This window comes from Aethalodelphis obliquidens, unplaced genomic scaffold (assembly GCF_003676395.1).
Source record: "Aethalodelphis obliquidens isolate GAN/ISIS:26980383/991018 unplaced genomic scaffold, ASM367639v1 scaffold2, whole genome shotgun sequence".
NCBI classification, from domain to species: domain Eukaryota; kingdom Metazoa; phylum Chordata; class Mammalia; order Artiodactyla; family Delphinidae; genus Aethalodelphis; species Aethalodelphis obliquidens.
Genome location: NW_020837946.1, coordinates 71,818,696 through 71,837,804, shown reverse-complemented (window position 1 = coordinate 71,837,804; position 19,109 = coordinate 71,818,696). Strand labels below are relative to the sequence as shown.

Here is a 19,109-nt window from a genome sequence, read left to right as displayed (position 1 = left end):
ATGTGTGTGTGTACTTATTTCAGAGAAATGGGCTATTTATTTAGGGAGAAAGAGGATGGATGTTGGATGAGGAGAAACAAAACTCAGCTTTCCTATCAAGATTTAAAACAATAATAAATCCTTCCTATCCATTAATGATAGAGGTGCCCAGGAGAAGGATTTCCAGGTAGCAATTTAAAAAATTCTGGCAGAGAGAGAGGCCATTGAAAGTCAGTCCTGCCTTCCATTTCCTTTCTCTGCCACCTGCTTGTACCTGCTGACATTTATAATCTCCCAGTGGCTTTCATAGCGTGTTGGATGGGTTTCCTTCTGAAAGTTGGTGTTAGGACAGCCCCATGAAGGGAGGGGAGGGAGTTCTGAGTGGAGGACAGCCACATCTCACCTCTCACCCCACCATCTCCTGCACTGGGTGTGTCTTCTCAGCAGATCAGGTGTGTCTCCACCTGCCTTGCTGCCCCACACCTGAGCCACCCGCATTCCACCAGGCCAGGTAGCTTTCAGGATGATTAAGTGCTCAGAATTTTAAGAGGGTAAAGCAAGAACTCAGGCTTTTCCTGCTGCCTTTCCCCTTTCTCTGGGGGGGGGGGGGGGGGGGGAGGGAGCTTACATTTGCTCTCCCCCTGCTCACTTTGAAGCTGGGAGGCAGGTATACATTTTTTTTTAATTAATTAATTTATTTGTTTTATTTTTGGCTGTGTTGGTATATATTTAGGCAGGGGAATTACCTTCACAGGAATATTGCTCCTACAAAAGTGGCTTGCAGTGAAATACCGGACACTTGATTAGCATCCTTGCTGGAGTTTGATAATATTTGTTCTTCTGCCCAGCTGCTTAGGACATGAAGAAAAGTTACCCATGGGCTGGCTTCTATCTTCCTGCATCTCTCTTCTCTGCCTTCCTAGGCTTGTAAAATGAAAGTGATTCTAGAGGTAGCTTTAGCCCTTTTATTTCCTGGACTTTGTGTCCCAAGGGAGGTGATCAGATGCAGAGAGAGGCACACAAAGAGGAATTAATTGTACTTTATTTTCCTTTTTAACTTGTTGTAACTCCTGTCCTTTTGATTTTATGCTAATACTGCTTTGTTGCCACCTGTCTTGCCCTGCTTGCTACTAAATTGAAATGCTTTGAAATTGATTTGGTAATAACTATTTAGAGTGTTTCAAATCTGTGTTACTATTCATTTTGCTACACTGCCTGCAATTTAAAAAATCATCCTTAATTATAGAAGCTTTTTAATCTCTTGGGTGAAGGAGGAAAATTTGCTTTTACATATATAATTTGGTAACGTACTTAACATGGGAAAGGAGTCCTTGGCGGTGATGCGAGTTAGCAAAGCGCTCGCTATACTTGTATTCAGACCGCGGTTGGATTCTCCGGGCTGTTTTGTCGGAAGCATTTATTGGCACCGACTGCACACCAGGAGCACGTTTTTTTCAGTACTGGGACAACAGAGATAGGCACAGTATCTACTTTAAAACTTGTTTACCTGTGGAACCAAAGAGTGGTCTCCTGCCCTTTGAAACTTGGGCAAGTTGTCACTAGCTGAAAAGGGTTTAAAACATGGCAGTGCCCTCTGATGGAAGGTGTATGCCGTAGGTGCATAATAATACCAACCCCTAATAGTGCCTTCTGCTTTTCTCTGGAAGAATCCAGAATTCTGTGGAGTCATTGGACTAAGTCAGAAGTGCCAGCGTCTAGGCCTTTGGTGTTCGGGTTATGCGAAGCCTTACGAGGACACCGTGTCACGTGCTGTTGCTAGAAAACTTCCTGTTGTTCAGGTCCGCAGGCTGTTCTCCGAGGCCGCTGCCTGCCCTGTCCCACTGAGTCTGGGCCATGTGGGGTGGGGCTGAGGTTGGAATGGTGTGGCCGAGTGAGGAGGCCTGTCCTCCCCTCCCCCACTGCCCCGCCCCAGCTGCCCACAGAGCGCTGCTGTGACCGCGTGGCTGTGGCTCGGGCCCCTGGCCTCGCTGCCTGTCACAGCAGAGTGCGCCTTGTGCACAGCCGTGAGCACTGAGCCAGAGATTTGGGACAGAGATCTGTCTGTCACGAGCCAAAGCACAGGGCCCTCGGCGGTTCCCCAGGGCTGGCCAGAGGAGCCACGCGCTGCTGTCCACGCAGAGTGGCGAGAGGAAGAGCCAGAGGTGACTCAGGCCACCCCCCCCACCCCCCGCCCCCATCCTGCCAGACGTGAGTGCCTTCGCTCGCCTTCCTGGGCTGCCGGAGGTGAGAGCAGCGAGCCTCAGACTTTGTTCCCTGCGGTTTGTTAGTATGTGGGTGGGGCAGAGGGAGAAGCACAGTCTGGCATTTCTGGTCAGAAGGTTCCCAGCAGGCTGGTTTCATCCTTGCAGTCTTCCCCCTTTGTCACTCAGGGAAGTCCAGAGTGTGGCACGGCAGCCTGAACCGTGTGAGGCGTGAGTACACAGCAGAGGAGTGCACAGCAGAGGAGTGCACCGAGTGCTGTCGGGTCCAAAGGACCAGGTGGTGGGCCCGTGGCTTCCTGGACCTGTCACTTTGATCTTGCCCCAGCCTCGGTGGGACGTTCTTCGCTTTCTAGAGTCGCTGATGATCTTTATGCAGTCGGGTCAAAGAGACAGTGTCTGCACTAGTTGGATTTTCCTTTTTTTACTCACTTCTTCCCTTCCTCCACTTTCATAAGCAACCGGTCTACTTCTTTCTTGTTTGGTCTCTAATTCTTCAGTCCCGTGTTTTAACTTTTAGACTCTTCCTGTCAACCATTAAACTGGATATAGAAGCTGAAAGATGTTTGTTTGGGTTTTATTAGTGCTACTTTATTTTTCTTCAGTTGTATGGGGAGGAAGGCATTCTTGGGTCCTTATGATATACGAGGCACTTTACATATGCCCTTCTATCTAATTTTCTCTCCCAGGGAGAGAATTTGGAACAGGACCCGGACATGATTAACACTATTATAATATTCATGTTAGCCGCTATTGTTGTTCTTATTTCCTAGGGATACTTATTTATTTATATTTCATCCCTCCCTAGTGGATTTGAAATGCTCATAGGCATTTGCTAAAACAAGATTTTTCTTTTTCAGGGAAGGTATGAGTTGGGAAAGAGTGAGAGAAAAGATGAAGTCAGCAGTCAGGTTCATAAGATTTTATTAATTTTGCTTATAAGTGGGCAGAAAGTTTTAAGATTCCTAGTAACCTGTGTAAAGGGAGAAACACAATCAAACACACAAGATGATGTCAGTAAGGTAAGACAAAAATGTGCCCATTCCTAGTAGTGGGCCCAGAGAGACATACCCCCTTGTGGGTCCTCAAAAGAAGAAAAGCCAAAGTTTGAACCAAGCCCCTTGCACTTTTCACCTCTTGTCTTTTCCAGAGCTAAGAGAGAGAAGAATTTGGCTCTGTGTATATGTTTTGATATCAGTGGCCCTTAGTTTCTAAACAATTCTGGACTAATGCATTAGTCTATAATTATTAGTCCATCTATAATTAGTCCATCTGTAATTCTATTAGTCCATCTATAATTCTGGACTAATACGTTAAATAGTCAATTTAATGTATTTCTATCTATTTATTATTTTTGGCTGCATTGTGTCTTTGCTGTATGTGGGCTTTCTCTAGTTGCGGTGAGCAGGGGCTACTCTTCGTTGCAGTGCACGGGCTTCTCATCGTGGTGGCTTCTCTTGTTGTGGAGCACAGGCTCTAGGTGCGCGGGCTTCAGTAGTTGTGGCGCACGGGCTCAGTAGTTGTGGCTCGCAGCTCTAGAGTGCAGGCTCAGTAGTTGTGGCGCACAGGCTTTGTTGCTTCATGGCATGTGGGATCTTCCTGGACCAGGGATTGAACCCGTGTCCCCTGCACTGGCAGGCGGATTCTTAACCACTGCGCCACCAGGGAAGTCCCTTAATTTATTTCTTGATGTTCGTTTAAACCTACAACTTGATTTAGATCCCACCAAACTACTTACTGGGCCCTGGACTTTACTGTTTTTTTGGTTTTTTTTAATTCTGTTTCAAGTGAACATTCAACATATGAAAGAACCTTCAATAAGCAAAGAGGGGATGAGGGAAAGTTGGGAAGGAGAAGGAATCATTTTATTGCAGTGCCATATGTAGCAAAACGTTTAATGACTGAGTGGGTCTCTATCTCTGCTTCCCCCACCTCCCAGTCAGACTCCCTCCTGGCTGCTGTGAGCCCACGATTGGCCTTTCTCCACTAGCCCCTGCCCAGGGGCTGCTGTTTTTAACAAGGCAGATTTCATGAACTGCAAAATACTTTTTAGCCACAGATACTTTACAGAGCTCCTTTTACATGTTGAGAATTGTACAAGGCAAAGGGAGTTTTAATACACACTGCATGTGCAGTCAAAAGGACTGGTATTGGACATACCACTAACTGTGTGTATGTGTGTGTGTGTGAGAGAGAGAGAGACAGAGAGATCAGTTTCTCCCCAGTGTGTTTCCATATCCATAAAGTGGGATTGATGGTTCTCAGCCTTTCCACCTCTTCTCTCGTGTTGTGGTGATCATGTATATGTCTTAACATAATTAGAAAGTGCTTTGGAGGTGGTATAGCCCAGTGCACTAGTAGGTCTGGTTAAATGTGCTGTTTCTACAGAGGAAGATAACCCCCTGTCCTTGGCTAAAAGGAATTTTCAAGTTACATGGAGAGTCGGAAGTAGTAGCACATGAGAATCAATGAGCAGCACCAAACCTAATTTAATACTGACTTGTAAGGCACAGCCTAACCTCGTAGCTTGGTAAAACTTAAGGCCTGGTAAGTTGCTCATTTTACAGAATCCTGTGTGTTTGCAGAGTGACTGAGACCCAGCCTGAGTGATGATGGCAAGTCTTAATTGATGAACACTGGCATCTATAATAGTTGAAGTCATAAGATGTTAGAATTTTTGAGTTGAGTTGCTAGGGAACTTTTCAAGATTATCCAGTCTCTGGAAAATGTCAAACGGCACTGATTTTTTAGAGCTTTTTTTTTTTTTTTTTTTTAAAAAGAAACATCATAGTTAGGATGTTGCCCTGTGTGTGTTAAAACTTGAAGGTGACTGGGTTAACTTAATTAGGAATTTATTTCTGTTAGCTTGGAAGAAGAATAGGTATTTTTTGAGTAGCTTGTCATTTGTTATAAGAAATACTTTCCCTTTCTTGGAGACGTGGAGCTTCCCTCTTTGGTGTGCTTCCTGGGTCGTGTGGGAGAACTGGGGCCTTCATCTGCCCCACTGGATCTGCTTCAGAGCTGAACCGAGATGAAAGTTCACTGCTGGGGCTTCCAGCCGTCAGCCTGGGTCTGGTACTGGATCCCAGGGAGGAATGTTGTGAAGTGGGGCAATCTTAGTGGAGCATCTTTGGGGGAGGGCCCTGGCTTCAGAGCTCCTCACCTGCCTGCCTCTGAGAGGGCCCTGCTCAGTGTGGACTCTGGAACACGTCCCTTAGTTGAACTTCTTGAGGACAGTGGGAGAGTCTCCCCCTTACAAACATACTGTAAACTAGTAATATCCTCCTTTTGAAATCGTGGCCCCATCTGGGACTTCTCTTCCCAGCTGCCTGGGGGCCTTCCTCCTCTACCTGCTTCCCTTCCGCTCACTGCCACGACCTGAATGGTGCCACTCATCAGGGCCTGGGCACCTGTGGCTTTGCTGACAGAACTGGGCGTTCAGCCTGTCCCAGCATCCCGTGAGCCCTGACCAGAATGTCCCTGCCTACCTGCTGCTTGGGTTCCGGAAGCCCTGCTTCTGGTGCTGTCCCTGGTCACAGGGAGTAGGGAAGTCCCAGTTTCTGTTCCCACTGCTTGAGGTCTGAGTTAGGGTCAGATCCTTAGGGGTTTGATTCTGAAGTGCTTGGCACTTCGGGAGAGCAAAGGAGAAAGAACATCACTCTGACATTGTTTGTTTTTCACCTTAAGAACGTGTGCCCCCAGATAAAGCAGCCACAACATAAAAACCAGACCAGTCGCCCTACCCGCTTTCTGTAACTTAGGTGTTGGGGTAGCCTGGGAACCTAATGACAGCATGCCTGCAGGGAAAGCTTTCTGAGTCCTGAGCACTGGACTTTCAAATGAAAATTTGGAACACAGTCACAGCTTATTAATAGGGTTATCATTAGTAACTAATTACCATTGAGGCAATAATCTCATTAATAAATTAGAGTATTCCTGTGATGCCCTTAGCACAGTCCATGATATATACAGTAACCTTCAATAAATATCAACTGCTGCTATTACTACCACCACCTGCATTTTTAGGATGGAAAGAGTCATACTTAATATACGTATGCTAATATGAATGATCCATTTAAAAACCACACAATGAAGACTGTGATCGATTCCAAATAGATAGAGGGATTAGTATTCATACGCCTGCTAGAAAACTTGGAAATGCTGGGAGTAATGACAGGTACCCTGAAGATGTGACAGGCCCATCTCAAATCAGCTTACGCTTTGGTTAGAGACATAATGTCAACAATCCTGAACCAATAACAGTGAGATTAAATGTAGTTTGTTCATTTGCTCATTCGTTGAATAAGCAAACATTTACTGAGCACTGAGTATGTGCTCAGAAAAGGAAGGGATCAGCTCGTGGTGAATCCTCTAAGGAGGCTTCAGCATGTAGAAGGGATTTTTAAACAGGGAGAGAAGCAGTGGGTGGTAAGTCCAGCAGGAGCAAAGATAGTTTGAGAATTGGGACAGGATACCCTGCGGTCGGTCGCATCACAGGAGGAAATTGTTTTGTCCTTACTTCTAAACCATAAAGAGCGTTGTAAAAATAAACAAAACAAAACCCCTTCAGACCCTTTGATCCTAGATGACAGACTCTGTTGGAGCTAATTCACCAGCCTGCTGGTAAAGTGTGTATCGTCGGGGTATGTTGAAGAAGCAGCTTCATCCAGGCAGCTGGGTCCTGAATGCCCTCTGACCCTGTGCACTCCCATTTAAGTCTTGCAGTTAAGGGCCTGAGCTGCTGCGATCCAAATAAAGATCAGAGGACCTGGCCTCTCTTCTCAAGGACTCAAGCCAGTGTTGTTTGCAAGCGGATCACATATGGCTCAGCGTCTTTAAATCAGAAGTGGCTGTTTGTAGATGTGTGGAGTGAATGCTGCTGCTTTCCTTCATCATGTTCGTCCTCTTTTGCCAAGATGTTTTTCCATCCTGTTTTTCTTCGAAGAGGTTAAATTTTAATTCTGCCATCAAGTGTCCCTTCCCATGCTTGCGTATTCCCGGCGCTGGTTACGTAGAGGTTTCCATTCTGAGCTGCTGAAGGAATAAAGTCACGTCAGCCTCTCTGGATCGTCTTGAACAGATGTTATAAAGTTTAATTCTAAGGATCAAATTTCTGCTTGACTTAATAATTGTGCTTTTGTTCTATAGATTTTTCTCCTGCATCTCTTCTGTATTAACTATTGTGCTGCCCTGTCCCCACTCTTTATACACAAATGTTATTAATTTGGGAAAAATACTTAAAGGTTCAAGGGAATTTAATGAGATTTGAATTCTTTTGTGAGCAATTCATCTTTGTTAAAAGACAGGCTATATCATTTCCAAATTACATAGAGTTACTGTTAGCTCTCAGGTACTTTTAGACAGCTTTTTCATTATCTTCTTCTCAGAGTTTTCTTTTTCCTCCCCTGTAGAATGATTTAGCAGTTTATTTCCCCTGATAAGCAACATTCTTCTAATTTACTAAAATACGCTGTATGAAACATACTTTGATAAAAATCTGTGCGGGCCAGAAAGCTTTCCATTGATCATGGGGAAGGGAGTGTGCATGTGTGTGTGTGTGTGTGCGCGTGTGTGTGTGTGTGTGTGTGTACTCTCAACGGCACCAGCAATTCCTGGCTTCCTTCAAAGTATTTTGGTCTCTCATTTCAGCCACGATTACAAGTTCATCCGAAAATGATGACCGGAGTGGCTCCAGTTTGGAATGGAATAAGGACGGAAGCCTAAGGTTAGGGGTACAGAAGGGAGTGCTTCATGACCGCAGGGCAGATAATTGCTCCCCAGTGGCAGAAGAGGAGCCCCCTGGGCCAGCGGAGAGTGTGCTGCCCAAAGCCGAAGCCTCAGTTGGAGATGGTCCGGTCCCTTATTCTCAGAGCTCCAGCTCGCTAATAATGCCACGGCCCAACTCAGTTGCAGGTAAGGCCACGCCTCTCCCTGGAAGGGTGATCTCACTGGGTCTGAGGTGCCCCCTGCTCACTCTCTTCACTTGGGAATCGAATCCAGACACAGGCCAAACTTGTGATCATGGGTCAGGCCCTTACCTTTTGTAGGCCTTAGTTTACCCATCTGTAAACATGAGGGTAAACATAAGGCCGCACTTAATGGTCTTTAAGTGACCCTCCCCCCTCTGGAATTCTTTAAATCTAATATTTACACTGTATGGCTCTTTGTGTTTGAGGGAAGAAAGCACCAAAAACTCTGTCCTTGTTTTTTGTTATTTTGAGCCGGAGTTAATTGAGGATTTACAGCTTGGTCAATGGGAATTGTTGTTTAGAATGAGTTTGTTAATATTAGCTCAAAGAATTTCTAATCCAACTTTCAAACTAAGGTTTTGTCACTGAGGCCCATCACACAGATACGAGGTCCAATTTTTGTATAATTCAGTTTCAGGGGAGCTCATAGTTTAAAACACAAGCAGCAGGAAAGAGAGGAAATGAAAATAGGTGAGACAGACGTGCCCTTCAGCAAGATGCGGCAGCCAGAGCTGAGACGAGAGTGCAGAAGTGGTGACTGGTGCTGGGTGACTGGTCAGCGAGTGGCTGTGAGACAAGGAGACTAGTTCTCAGCGGGTGGGGAAGGGAACTCTGCCTCTGAGCTGTCGTGCCTGCTTTAAGCTCCCAAGTTTCTAAACTCAGTGCTCTTCTGTTGAATTTAGAAGAGGAACTTGTTTTGATCATCTTTGTTACCAATGAGGCCTTTAAATTTCTCCTCTGCCAAGGCCTGGACCCAGGATCTTTCTTCCTACATCAAAGGATTTCTCTGTGATTTTATATTGCTCCTTTGGGATGTGCCAGGCCGCTCTGGTTGTTATTGGGTGTGTTTTACAATGGAACTCTGAAGCAGCTGATAAATAAATGGCCCTAATGGAAAAGTTCAGAGACACAACTCTTAATTCACTTTCAAAGGGATTTGGCGTGCCTGCCAGGGGGAAGTACTGAGAGCTTTATGCGTATTGAGTGATGATTCTTCCAGAAGCTTTTGTGTCCTCCCACTCTCTACGGCATAATATGTTGCACCCAAGGCATTTTAGACCCTTTTTACCTGGATGTGATGAATGGTTCATTTGTATTATCCCAGGACTTCATAGCTTTATTGACTTCAACAAAATAGCAAACTCATATTCAATTTAATGAAGCTATTTCAGAATTAGGAAACACATTAATAAATTACCTTAACAGTGGTAAAAGGACCCCCTTTCGGGTTATGTTTTCTGCTTGATGTTCTTTTATGTGGTTTCCTGCCACATGAAGTGACAGTGGGTATGAGCTGAGCGTTTCCAGGAGACTGCAGTGATTATAGAGCAGGCTTTCTGCTTTCTGCTGTGCTCATTCATTAGCATCTGTGGATGCACTTGAACTGGACCTCCTGTGGAATTGGGAGGGTTTCACCTCTGGTGTTGAGCAGTGACTGCCCAGCCTAATGGGTTTGCTCATTTCTCCGTGTTGCATATTTTATACACTAAAAACGTATTTTGGAAGGAAATAGGCAAGTGCCTTACATCATAGTAGTATCAATTCTGCTAACAAGCTGGGAGTCTGGTAGATTCTTCATTGCCCACCCTCTTACCCCTAAAGCTGAACCTCAGTTAAGAGGGAATGCCAAGATTTTTCAAGTATCACTGAAAAGAATAAAAGACTCAGGTTATAGACTATATGCAGAGCTGTTTATCTAGGGATTAGAAGGCAGGCTGCTACAAACAGGGCAGCAGGCAACGCTCAGTGTTCGAAGGATTGAAGTAAAATGGGAAGGACCGTATACTGAAATCTCTTGGAAGTGTTTGCATGTCAAGCTCCACGTAAACACAGAGAAATTGCCATTTGATAGGAAAGGTATTTTGGTACACGAGGGCCGAGTGAGGACTAGCAGGTGAAGGAAGGGTGATGCCAGCTTCCCCAAGGGACATGGTTCCCCTGGGGGGTGAGGGTATGGAAACAAGTTCCTAAGGCTGCCTGCCTGTACTGTCACTGAGCCTGTCACAAAGAACTGGAGTTGTCGCTTCCGTGTTAACTGTCTCGTACAGCGAAATTTTTTGGTCAAAGATGATGAAAGTAAGTCGGCCAGCTGTGGTGATTGTTTTGCTCTGCAGAGATTTTTCTTTGTAAAAGCATTTGTTGACGTGGAATTGATTTAGAAAGCTGCGGTCAGGTTATTACTGTATATGCCACATCAAAATGTATGAAGCGGACACCTTATTCCTTCATTAAAAAGCAGAGTGAGAAGCCTTTAAAATGATATCTTGGATAATCCAGAAGTTGGATAATTGGGTTCTACCTGTTTTTAAAAATATTTATTTATTTATTTTGGCTGCGCTGGGTCTTAGTTGTGGCACGTGAGATCTTCGTTGTGGCATCTTTTGTTGTGGCATGCGGACTCTTTTTTTTAAAAAAATTGAATATTACTTTATTTTTTTATACAGCATGTTCTTATTAGTTATCTATTTTATACATATTAGTGTATATCTGTCAATCCCAATCTCCCAGTTCATCCCACCACCACCACCCCCGACCCGCCCTGCTTTCCCCCCTTGGTGTTCATACGTTTGTTCTCTACATCTGTGTCTCAATTTCTGCCCTGCAAACCAGTTCATCTGTACCATTTTTCTGGGTTCCACATATATGCGTTAACATATGATATTTGTTTTTCTCTTTCTGGCTTACTTCACTCTGTATGACTGTCTCTAGAGCCATCCACATCTCTACAAATGACCCAATTTCGTTCCTTTTTATGGCTGAGTAATTTACTCAGCCACATCATCTTTATCCTTTCGCCTGTCGATGGGCATTTAGGTTGCTTCCATGACCTGGCTATTGTAAATAGTGCTGCAATGAACATTGGGGTGCACGTGTCTTTTTGAATTACGGTTTTCTCTGGGTATATGCCCAGTAGTGGGATTGCTGGGTCATATGGTAGTTCTATTTTTAGTTTTTTAAGGAACCTCCAAACCGTTCTCCATAGTGGCTGTATCAATTTACATTCCCACCAACAGTGCAAGAGGGTTCCCTTTTCTCCACACCCTGTCCAGCATTTGTTGTTAGTAGATTTTCTGATGATGCCCATTCTAACTGGTGTGAGGTGATAACCTCATTGTAGTTTTGATTTGCATTTCTCTAATAATTAGTGATTCTTTTTTTTTAATTGGAGTATAATTGCTTTACAATGTTCTGTTAGTTTCTGCTATACAGTGAAGTGAATCAGCTATATGTATACATATGTCCCCTCCCTCTTGGATCTCCCTCCCCCCCACCCCCCATCCCATCCACCTAGGTCATCACAAAGCACCAAGCTGAGCTCCCTGTGCTATGCAGCAGGTTCCCACTAGCTATCTCTTTTACACATGGTAGTGTATTTATGTCAAACCTAATCTCCCAATTTGTCCAACCCTCCCCTTCCCCCTCTGTGTCCACATGTCCGTTCTCTATATCTCCGTCTGTATTCCTGCCCTACAAATCGGTTCATCTGTACCATTTTTCTAGATTCCACATATATGCGTTAATATACGATATTTGTTTTTCTCTTTCTGGCTTACTTCACTCTGTATGACAGTCTCTAGATCCATCCACATCTCTACAAATGACCCAATTTCATTCCTTTTTATGGCTGAGTAATATTCCATTGTATATATGTACCACATCTTTATGCATTCATCTGTCTTCGGACATCTAGGTTGTTTCCGTGTCCTGGCTATCGTAAATACTGCTGCAGTGAACATTGGGGTGCATGTGTCTTTTTAAATTATGGTTTTCTCAGGGTGTATGCCCAGTAGTGGGATTGCTGGGTCATATGGTATTTCTATTTTTAGTTTTTTAAGGAACCTCCATACTGTTCTCCACAGTGGCTCTATCAATTTACATTCCTACCGACAGTGCAAGAGGGTTCCCTTTTCTCCACACCCTCTTTAGCATTTATTGCATTTATTGTTTGAAGATTTTTTGATGATGGCCATTCTGACTGGTGTGAGGTGATACCTCATTGCAGTTTTGATTTGCATTTCTCTAATAATTAGTGATGTTGAGCATCCTTTCATGTGCCCCTTGGCCATCTGTATGTCCTCCTTGGAGAGATGTCTGTTTAGGTTTTCCAGCCATTTTTTGATTGGGTTGTTTGTTTGTTTTTTGATATTGAGCTCCATGAACTGTTTGTATATTTGGGGGATTAATCCTTTGTCTGTTGCTTCATTTGCAAATATTTTCTCCCATTCTTAGTTGCGGCATGTGGGCTTCTTAGTTGCGGCATGTGGGCTTCTTAGTTGCGGCATGTGGGCTTCTTAGTTGTGGCATGCGGGATCTAGTTCCCCCACCAGGGGTCAAACCCGGACCCCCCCTGCATTGGGAGTGTGGAGTCTTACCCATTGGCCCACCAGGGAGGTCCCTGGGTTCTACCTTTTGGACTACCTGTTTTTGTCTTTTGAAATTCTAAGTGAATCACAGAACACTGTGTTTAGTGTAGGAAATCAACAAGCAAAATTACCAGCCAATTTTCTTGAAACTCTAACTGGTAATTGCTCTGGACTTAATGGTATTTACCTTTGATAGGTTAACCCATGGTGTTTCAACAGATGTTTCCCTTTGCTCAGCTTAGAGAAGTCTCCCTGTGCTTCTCACTCCATCTACTCCACCACACCCCCTTTTCCCCCCCAAAAACCCTCTTTCCTGCAGCGTCTTAAAAAGTACCTCTCACCCAGATGTTAGACACAATGTATGTATGCAGTGAGTATAAATTAATTATAATTAATTTAACTGTAGGGATACTAGCAGTAGGTTTATTACAGCATGAAATTATTGTTTCCTCTCTGATTTTTCTGGGCCCTGTATAGTGTTCAGGCTTTTGAAAGCACTTATTGTTAAATACCAGACGCGAACTAATTTTTGTAGTGTCCGAGCATCCGTAGGCACGTGTGAGAGGACAGCACGTCAGCCTGGTCACCTGATCAGCTGGGTGGGCGTCTCCTGGGTGCGGTGCTAAGCAGCTGCAGCGTCACTGCTGCTCCTTTTCCATCCCTCTCAGTGGCTGTGATGATACCTTAGAAAGCAGAGGGAGCTGGCAGCTGGGGGCTTGCAGCCCATTTGAGCAGTGGTCCATTTCAAAGCAGCATATTCATGTTTTAAATAGAGCTCTGGAGTTGCTGGGGCCGCTCTGTTGCTTGCTTCAGAGCTGAAGCTGTGGTGACTGGATATCTGAAAAGAGGCATTCAAAACCCCACTGCCTTCTGCCTCTGTGTCAAACTAGGGCTTTTTTGCAACCCTTTCTTTGGCATGCCCTTCATAGTCTCTTCTTCTTAAACCTGTCCATTGTTACAAGATTATGAACTGAATGTCATGTTTTGACGGGTTAGGGTGGAAAGGCAAACGGGAAACCTTTGGAGGCTGCGGGCGTCTTTGTGCTCTCCGGGGCTGAAGCAGCAGCCGGTCAGGCAGTCGTGGCTCTTCCGGCTCTAAACTGAACAGCTGTGGATTGTTCTACCTCAGCCTTCAACATGTGCGTTTATTCACAGTGAGGCGTGCTGAGGAGGGGGGCATTTGCAGAGGCCCGAGTCAGAGTCCCAGGTCCCAGGTGGGAACCTGGAGTTATGTTCCAAGCTATATTATTACGGGGAGCCAGGGTGATGGTTGTGGTCCTTGCGGCCCTCTGAGAAATTTCACATGCCCTGGTTGTGAAGGACCTGGAGAGAAGCTAGAGGTTGCCATTGGATTCCCATAATTTAGGCCCATTTGGACGTCCTGCATAAGGAGTTAGCTGAGTCTTTCTAACAGGAGAGTTTTGTGTTGCATATTGACATAATGTGTACGGGGTGTGTGAACAGGCTGTGGGTGTGCACTGAAGAAGCATCAGTGTGTGCTTTTTTAGAGTCAGGGTGTCTGATCCTTCTCCATGGCCTGGGAAGGTGAGTAGGGCACATGGTTGATTGCCCTTTGGAGACTGCAGCAAGAGGGGACACATCATCACAGAGGCAGGCCATGGAGCCACGCAGGTGCCTGTTGAAGGAATGAGAGGAGGTGGTGCTAACAGTGAGGAAGCAAAGGACCGAGGCCTTAGGAGGGGAAGTAAGGAAGGGCCTAGGTCGGGCAGATGGTCCTGGTCGGTGGTCGGCAGCTGGGCCAGAGCCCGTGGGGTAGCCAGAGGGTTTTCAGCAGGCAGATGGCCCAACTTGACTTCTGTCCCTCCAACGTTTGTTGCACTAAGGATTTCACCAGTCCTTAGAAGCCTTAGCCCTGGGAATATGAGTCCCTCTCCCCCGTCATTTACCCTCAAATGATAATCTGTATTTTATCATCCTGTAAGATAATCATATGTCTAGGATTGTCGGTACTTGATAATTGGACTACTTAACCCACAAACCAAATTAGGTTTATTTTTATTTAGATTTTTCTCATTGTGACCTAGGATGTGTATGTAAATAAGAGGAGGTTCCTTTTTTTTTAAGGCAAAAACATGTGCTGTATATTTGCTTTAAAGATTTGCTAAGAATTAACAAAACTATTTTGTACTGATTATTTTTATAATTGAACTGATGTATGCTTCAGTTAACGATCCTTAATGCTTTTTAACAGGTAGCTATGTGCTGTGAGTCTTATTGATTTGGTCAGAGGTAAATGTGATTACTTATTTATAGAATTAAAAGATGCATACATAGATGTAATATAGTATAATATATAATCTATAATGTATACATAAAAATTTGAAGCTCTCTGATAAAGTCCACTCGGCTACTTTTACCGCCAAAAGCTGGCTTTCAGGGTTCTGAGCACTGTGGAATTGTCCGTGCAGAATCTGCTCACTTAGTTAACAAGGTTGGAATTCCAGCAACAGCAGAAGGCTCCCTGGAGCTGCAGAGAAGACAGGTCACCGTGCTGCGTGTTTGCAGTCAGTACTGAAGCTTTACTGAGTGACCCTCGATTGTCAGTTTTCTTCATAAGATTTTTTGGTGAGGTCTGTCTCTTTCCAGGAGTAATGGAGACTCCTGGCAACCATATCAACGTGACTTTGACTCAAGAATGAGGAGCACTTAGTTTTGTCCACTTTTCAGTTAACGACATTGTCGGCAAAATTAACTGGGGTGGGCAAACAAAACCAAAATCACCCTGAAGAAGGTTTTGTTGAAAGCCTGAAATGAATTGCTTAGTAATTTATAATTTATAGTAGTTTGGGTATGATATTAAACTCAGCTTTGAAGAGACTAAACTTCAGTTTAATATTACAGCGACGAGCTCAACCAAATTGGAAGATCTGAGTTATTTAGACGGACAGAGAAATGCTCCCCTTCGGACATCCATTAGGTTACCGTGGCACAATACGGCCAGAGGCAGGGCACAGGAAGTTAAAGGTATTTATCTTTGCATCCGCTGTGATCATGGCTATGATGAGCTCATTCACTAAATACGGAAAGCCTGTGGTAACCAGCATTCAAGCCAGCTGTTTTAAAAACATGCTATGAAGCGTGTATGCGAAAAGTTTATCTTTTAGTAAGGTGTGCTAGGAGGCCATCCTTAACAGTTTTGGGGCTTCTTCCTTATACTATGTGATTAACTTGCTCCTGGAGTTGAAAAACTATTCTGCAATACGTTGTTTTGAAGTGAGGAGTCCTTTAACACTCACTAGATTTTTTTGGTCATCAACAAAGAATGGGCTTTGTTACAGTTCCTTGGGCTGTATGGGCCACCTCCTGTTTCTTCTACCCGTAGTGCACAGTTGGGTGCCAATAATCTCACCATAAGGGGCGCAAAGCACCGCCACACCCTGATAAGAGCTGGGACTCTGTCTCCAGGGAAAATGCATTTCCATTTTATTCCTATAGGAGTGGAAGAAACATGTCTTAAGTACTGTTTCAGATAAACTGATGAGACATGGTTTGGTCCCTTCACCACTTTCTCTAATCCTCTGTGTGTCTCTCTTGAGTCATGAAAATAACTTAGAAGCATGAAAGGACTAGAAAGTCATTTTAATAGGACCCTTTGTAAGGCCAATAGGGTACGATAAATGAGGTATTAGGAAGTATTACTAGAACCAAACTGGTAATATTAATACTTCCAGATCCCTTGTGTTGTAAAACTAAAGTCTGTGCTAAAAGTAACATACAAGCAATGATAAACTGAGTTTTTTAGTGTATAAAATTATGTCATTCTTCTAAAATAATGATCTTTTCTTTTTTTCTAAGCACGATTTGCTCCCTACAAGCCGCAAGACATTTTGTTGAAACCCCTGTTGTTCGAAGTACCGAGCATAACTACAGACTCTGTGTTTGTGGGAAGGGATTGGCTCTTTCACCAGATAGAAGAAAACTTGAGGAACACAGAACTGACAGAAAACAGAGGAGCCGTGGTTGTCGGAAACGTGGGCTTTGGGAAGACGGCGATCATTTCTAAGCTGGTGGCACTGAGCTGCCACGGAAGCCGCATGAGGCAGATTGCTTCCAACAGCCCCAGTTCATCACCGAAAAGTGTGTCCCTGTTTAACTGCTTGTCTAGTTTATTATATTACTGTACGATAGATGGAGGAAACTGCTGTTGGGATAGACATAAATTCCCCATTTTCCTCAAGTTGTCCCAGCTGCTGTATCAGGTTGGCGATTGTATGCTGGAGAACTATCAATAGTTATCTCTCATGGTCCTCTGTGGCTATAACCTGGCTTGAGGCCAGCCCTCCCTGGTGTTCTCCCAACTGTCAGGCCTGTCCCCCTCTTGATGTGGGCAGTGAGGCCTGATCAGATGCTCTGGGGAATTCAGGGTCCTAAAACTGAGCGGGTTAGACTTCTGGCGCAGCAAGCCAGAAGGAGTCTGCGCAGAATCCGTTCACACCCTATTTCCCACAGCCTTTGTCTTCTATGCCAGATTTACCCAAAGTATAAAAACTAACCTAAAATCAGGAGTAGCCAAATAGTTGACTATGCTTAGCTTACTTTATATGTAAAAAAAGAAAGTGTCTCTAACACTTGGTAAACAGGGACAAGTGAGCCAGGAAAGGTTTTTTGTTTTTTTAAACCCAAAGGAATGTAATAAAGGAAACCAGAAACAGCAGTTCTCCTGGGAGGGCACCTGGAAGGCGGAAGACAGGGCTGAGAGGGAGCCTTGTATCCCCATTTGGGCTTTTGCATTTGTTACCATGTTCACTCATTACCCGTTAAAATACTTTCTGGGTCCGACCAAGAAATAGGTTCAATATTCCACCCTATCCTTGTTGTAAATAATGAAACTAGTCTCTTTGCTGCAGCTTCAGATTCCTCCCAGGATCTTCCTTTCACTCCATTGCTTTCACCAAGTTCTTCTACAAGTGGTATCAATGCAGCTAAATCCCCCCCTGGGTCTGGGTCTGATACTCCAGAGAACCAGAGACCAAGAGAGGATGCAGTGAAATACCTCGCTTCTAAGGTAATCTGCTCCTGATCTGTGGGAGCCTTCCAAGAGAGAGAGGTTTGCTAGTTTGCCTTTTGAGAAGTGAATTTTAAAAAGGGATCTTAAAACAGAGACAAGAGTTGCTTAATGCGAAAGTGTAGCTTTTGATAAAATTGTGGTAGAGTACGCCAGATAAAAGGTATTAATGAAAATTAGTATCTTAGGACACTGGCAGTAGACTTTTATTCCTCCTAAACAATGGATTGAAAGGGTTCCTCAAAGCAGCCAGAGGTATCATTGCACTTGCCACAAATCCATCCTTATAAGCATGTGTCCTCCTTCATTGCGTATGAGAGCAGGAGATTGGGAGCCTTTAACCCAGTGACCTAGGGCTCCACCCCACCTGCACTCTGTTGCCTAGAGCCCTTGGTTCCAAGTGTCTTTCTGTCAGAGGTGTTTTGTGATGTTGTAAGAGACTTGGCCAATTTTCCCTTCCTAGATTCATGGTCAGTCATGATCCTTCTGAAATTTTCTATCTGCTTGACATCTGGCACAGGTTCATAAGCTGCCCTCCTGCATTGAAGCGGTTACACCTCTCATTCCTGGTGAGCCACTTGGGTCTCCTGGGGCAGCAGTGGCGTGAGTTGGTGGAGCTGGAGAACCACCAGGGGTGGACAGCGGTGAGAAGCATCTAGCGAGGAAAGCCCCTGGGGTGAGGTTGGTGCAGGGGAACTGAAAGGAAAGCTCCTCTGCCCCAGATCCCTTCTCCTCGCTTCTGCTTCCCAGATGAGGGCCGTTCCTCACCCAGCATGGGCAGCCCTGATGCCCTGACCACTGATTCGGGGCAGTCCTCTGGTCATGAGTGGGTGATCTGAGATGAGGGATGTAGTGCAGACTTCAAAGCCACCCCGTGACAGTGATTTTTCAAACCACTTTGTGACCCATAATGTGAAATACATGTTACACTAAACACCTGATACACACAGCATCACACACCCAACTGAAGAAAAAGCATTATAAGATTACACTTATTCTTACATCCTATAAAATTCACTGTATTAAATTAAAAAAAGAAAAACTTTTATGGCTCCAAATTGGTTTCATCGCCCACTGTTGGATTGCCAAACACCATGCTAGGTGGACTGTGGTACTAGCTCATTGGTGGTTCGTACAAGCTCACAGGTCCTCTTGCGTTGCAGCTAATCTCTTTCCAGGTGAGAGGCGAAGAGCTGTCAGCTTTCCTCTGAGTGTCGATGATAAATTTAATAAAAACGAGAAGTCACAGGGCAGTTCCAAATTGGAACGGCTTTTTGGAACTTGCCCCTTGCTTTTTAAGAGTCTACAGACCAGGAATCGAATCCCAGATATTCCATTGACTGTCTGTCACCCTGGCGAGTCATTCAACCTGTCTGTCTGCTGCCCTCACCTCTGAACCGTAGCTAGTGGTTCTTGTCCTACTTACGTAGGGGTTGTAGGGCTGAGTGGGACAGCAGTGTCGCAAACCCTTCTGAAAAACATAAAGCACTTTACATGAGTGTGTTTTGACCTTTTTCACTCCCCTTACCTTGTACGTATATGCCTCCATTCA

At 44.6% G+C, this 19,109-nt stretch overlaps 1 protein-coding gene across 7 annotated transcripts in view; it reads left to right on the top strand.

Moving 5' to 3' along the window:
• TANC1 (tetratricopeptide repeat, ankyrin repeat and coiled-coil containing 1) overlaps positions 1-19,109 on the top strand; it is a 233,619-nt gene that overhangs the window by 158,602 nt on the left and 55,908 nt on the right. For 6 of the 7 annotated variants that reach the window (XR_003437989.1, XM_027130617.1, XM_027130601.1 and 3 more), the window contains 4 exons: positions 7,848-8,111; positions 15,394-15,516; positions 16,348-16,629; positions 17,400-17,557. Coding sequence is in view for 6 of the 7 variants with exons in the window: in XM_027130617.1 (XP_026986418.1) it covers positions 7,848-8,111; positions 15,394-15,516; positions 16,348-16,629; positions 17,400-17,557 (827 nt within the window). In the remaining variant the exon portion in view is untranslated. The remainder of the gene's footprint in view (positions 1-7,847; positions 8,112-15,393; positions 15,517-16,347; positions 16,630-17,399; positions 17,558-19,109) is intronic. The other variant, XM_027130626.1, reaches the window with a different exon arrangement.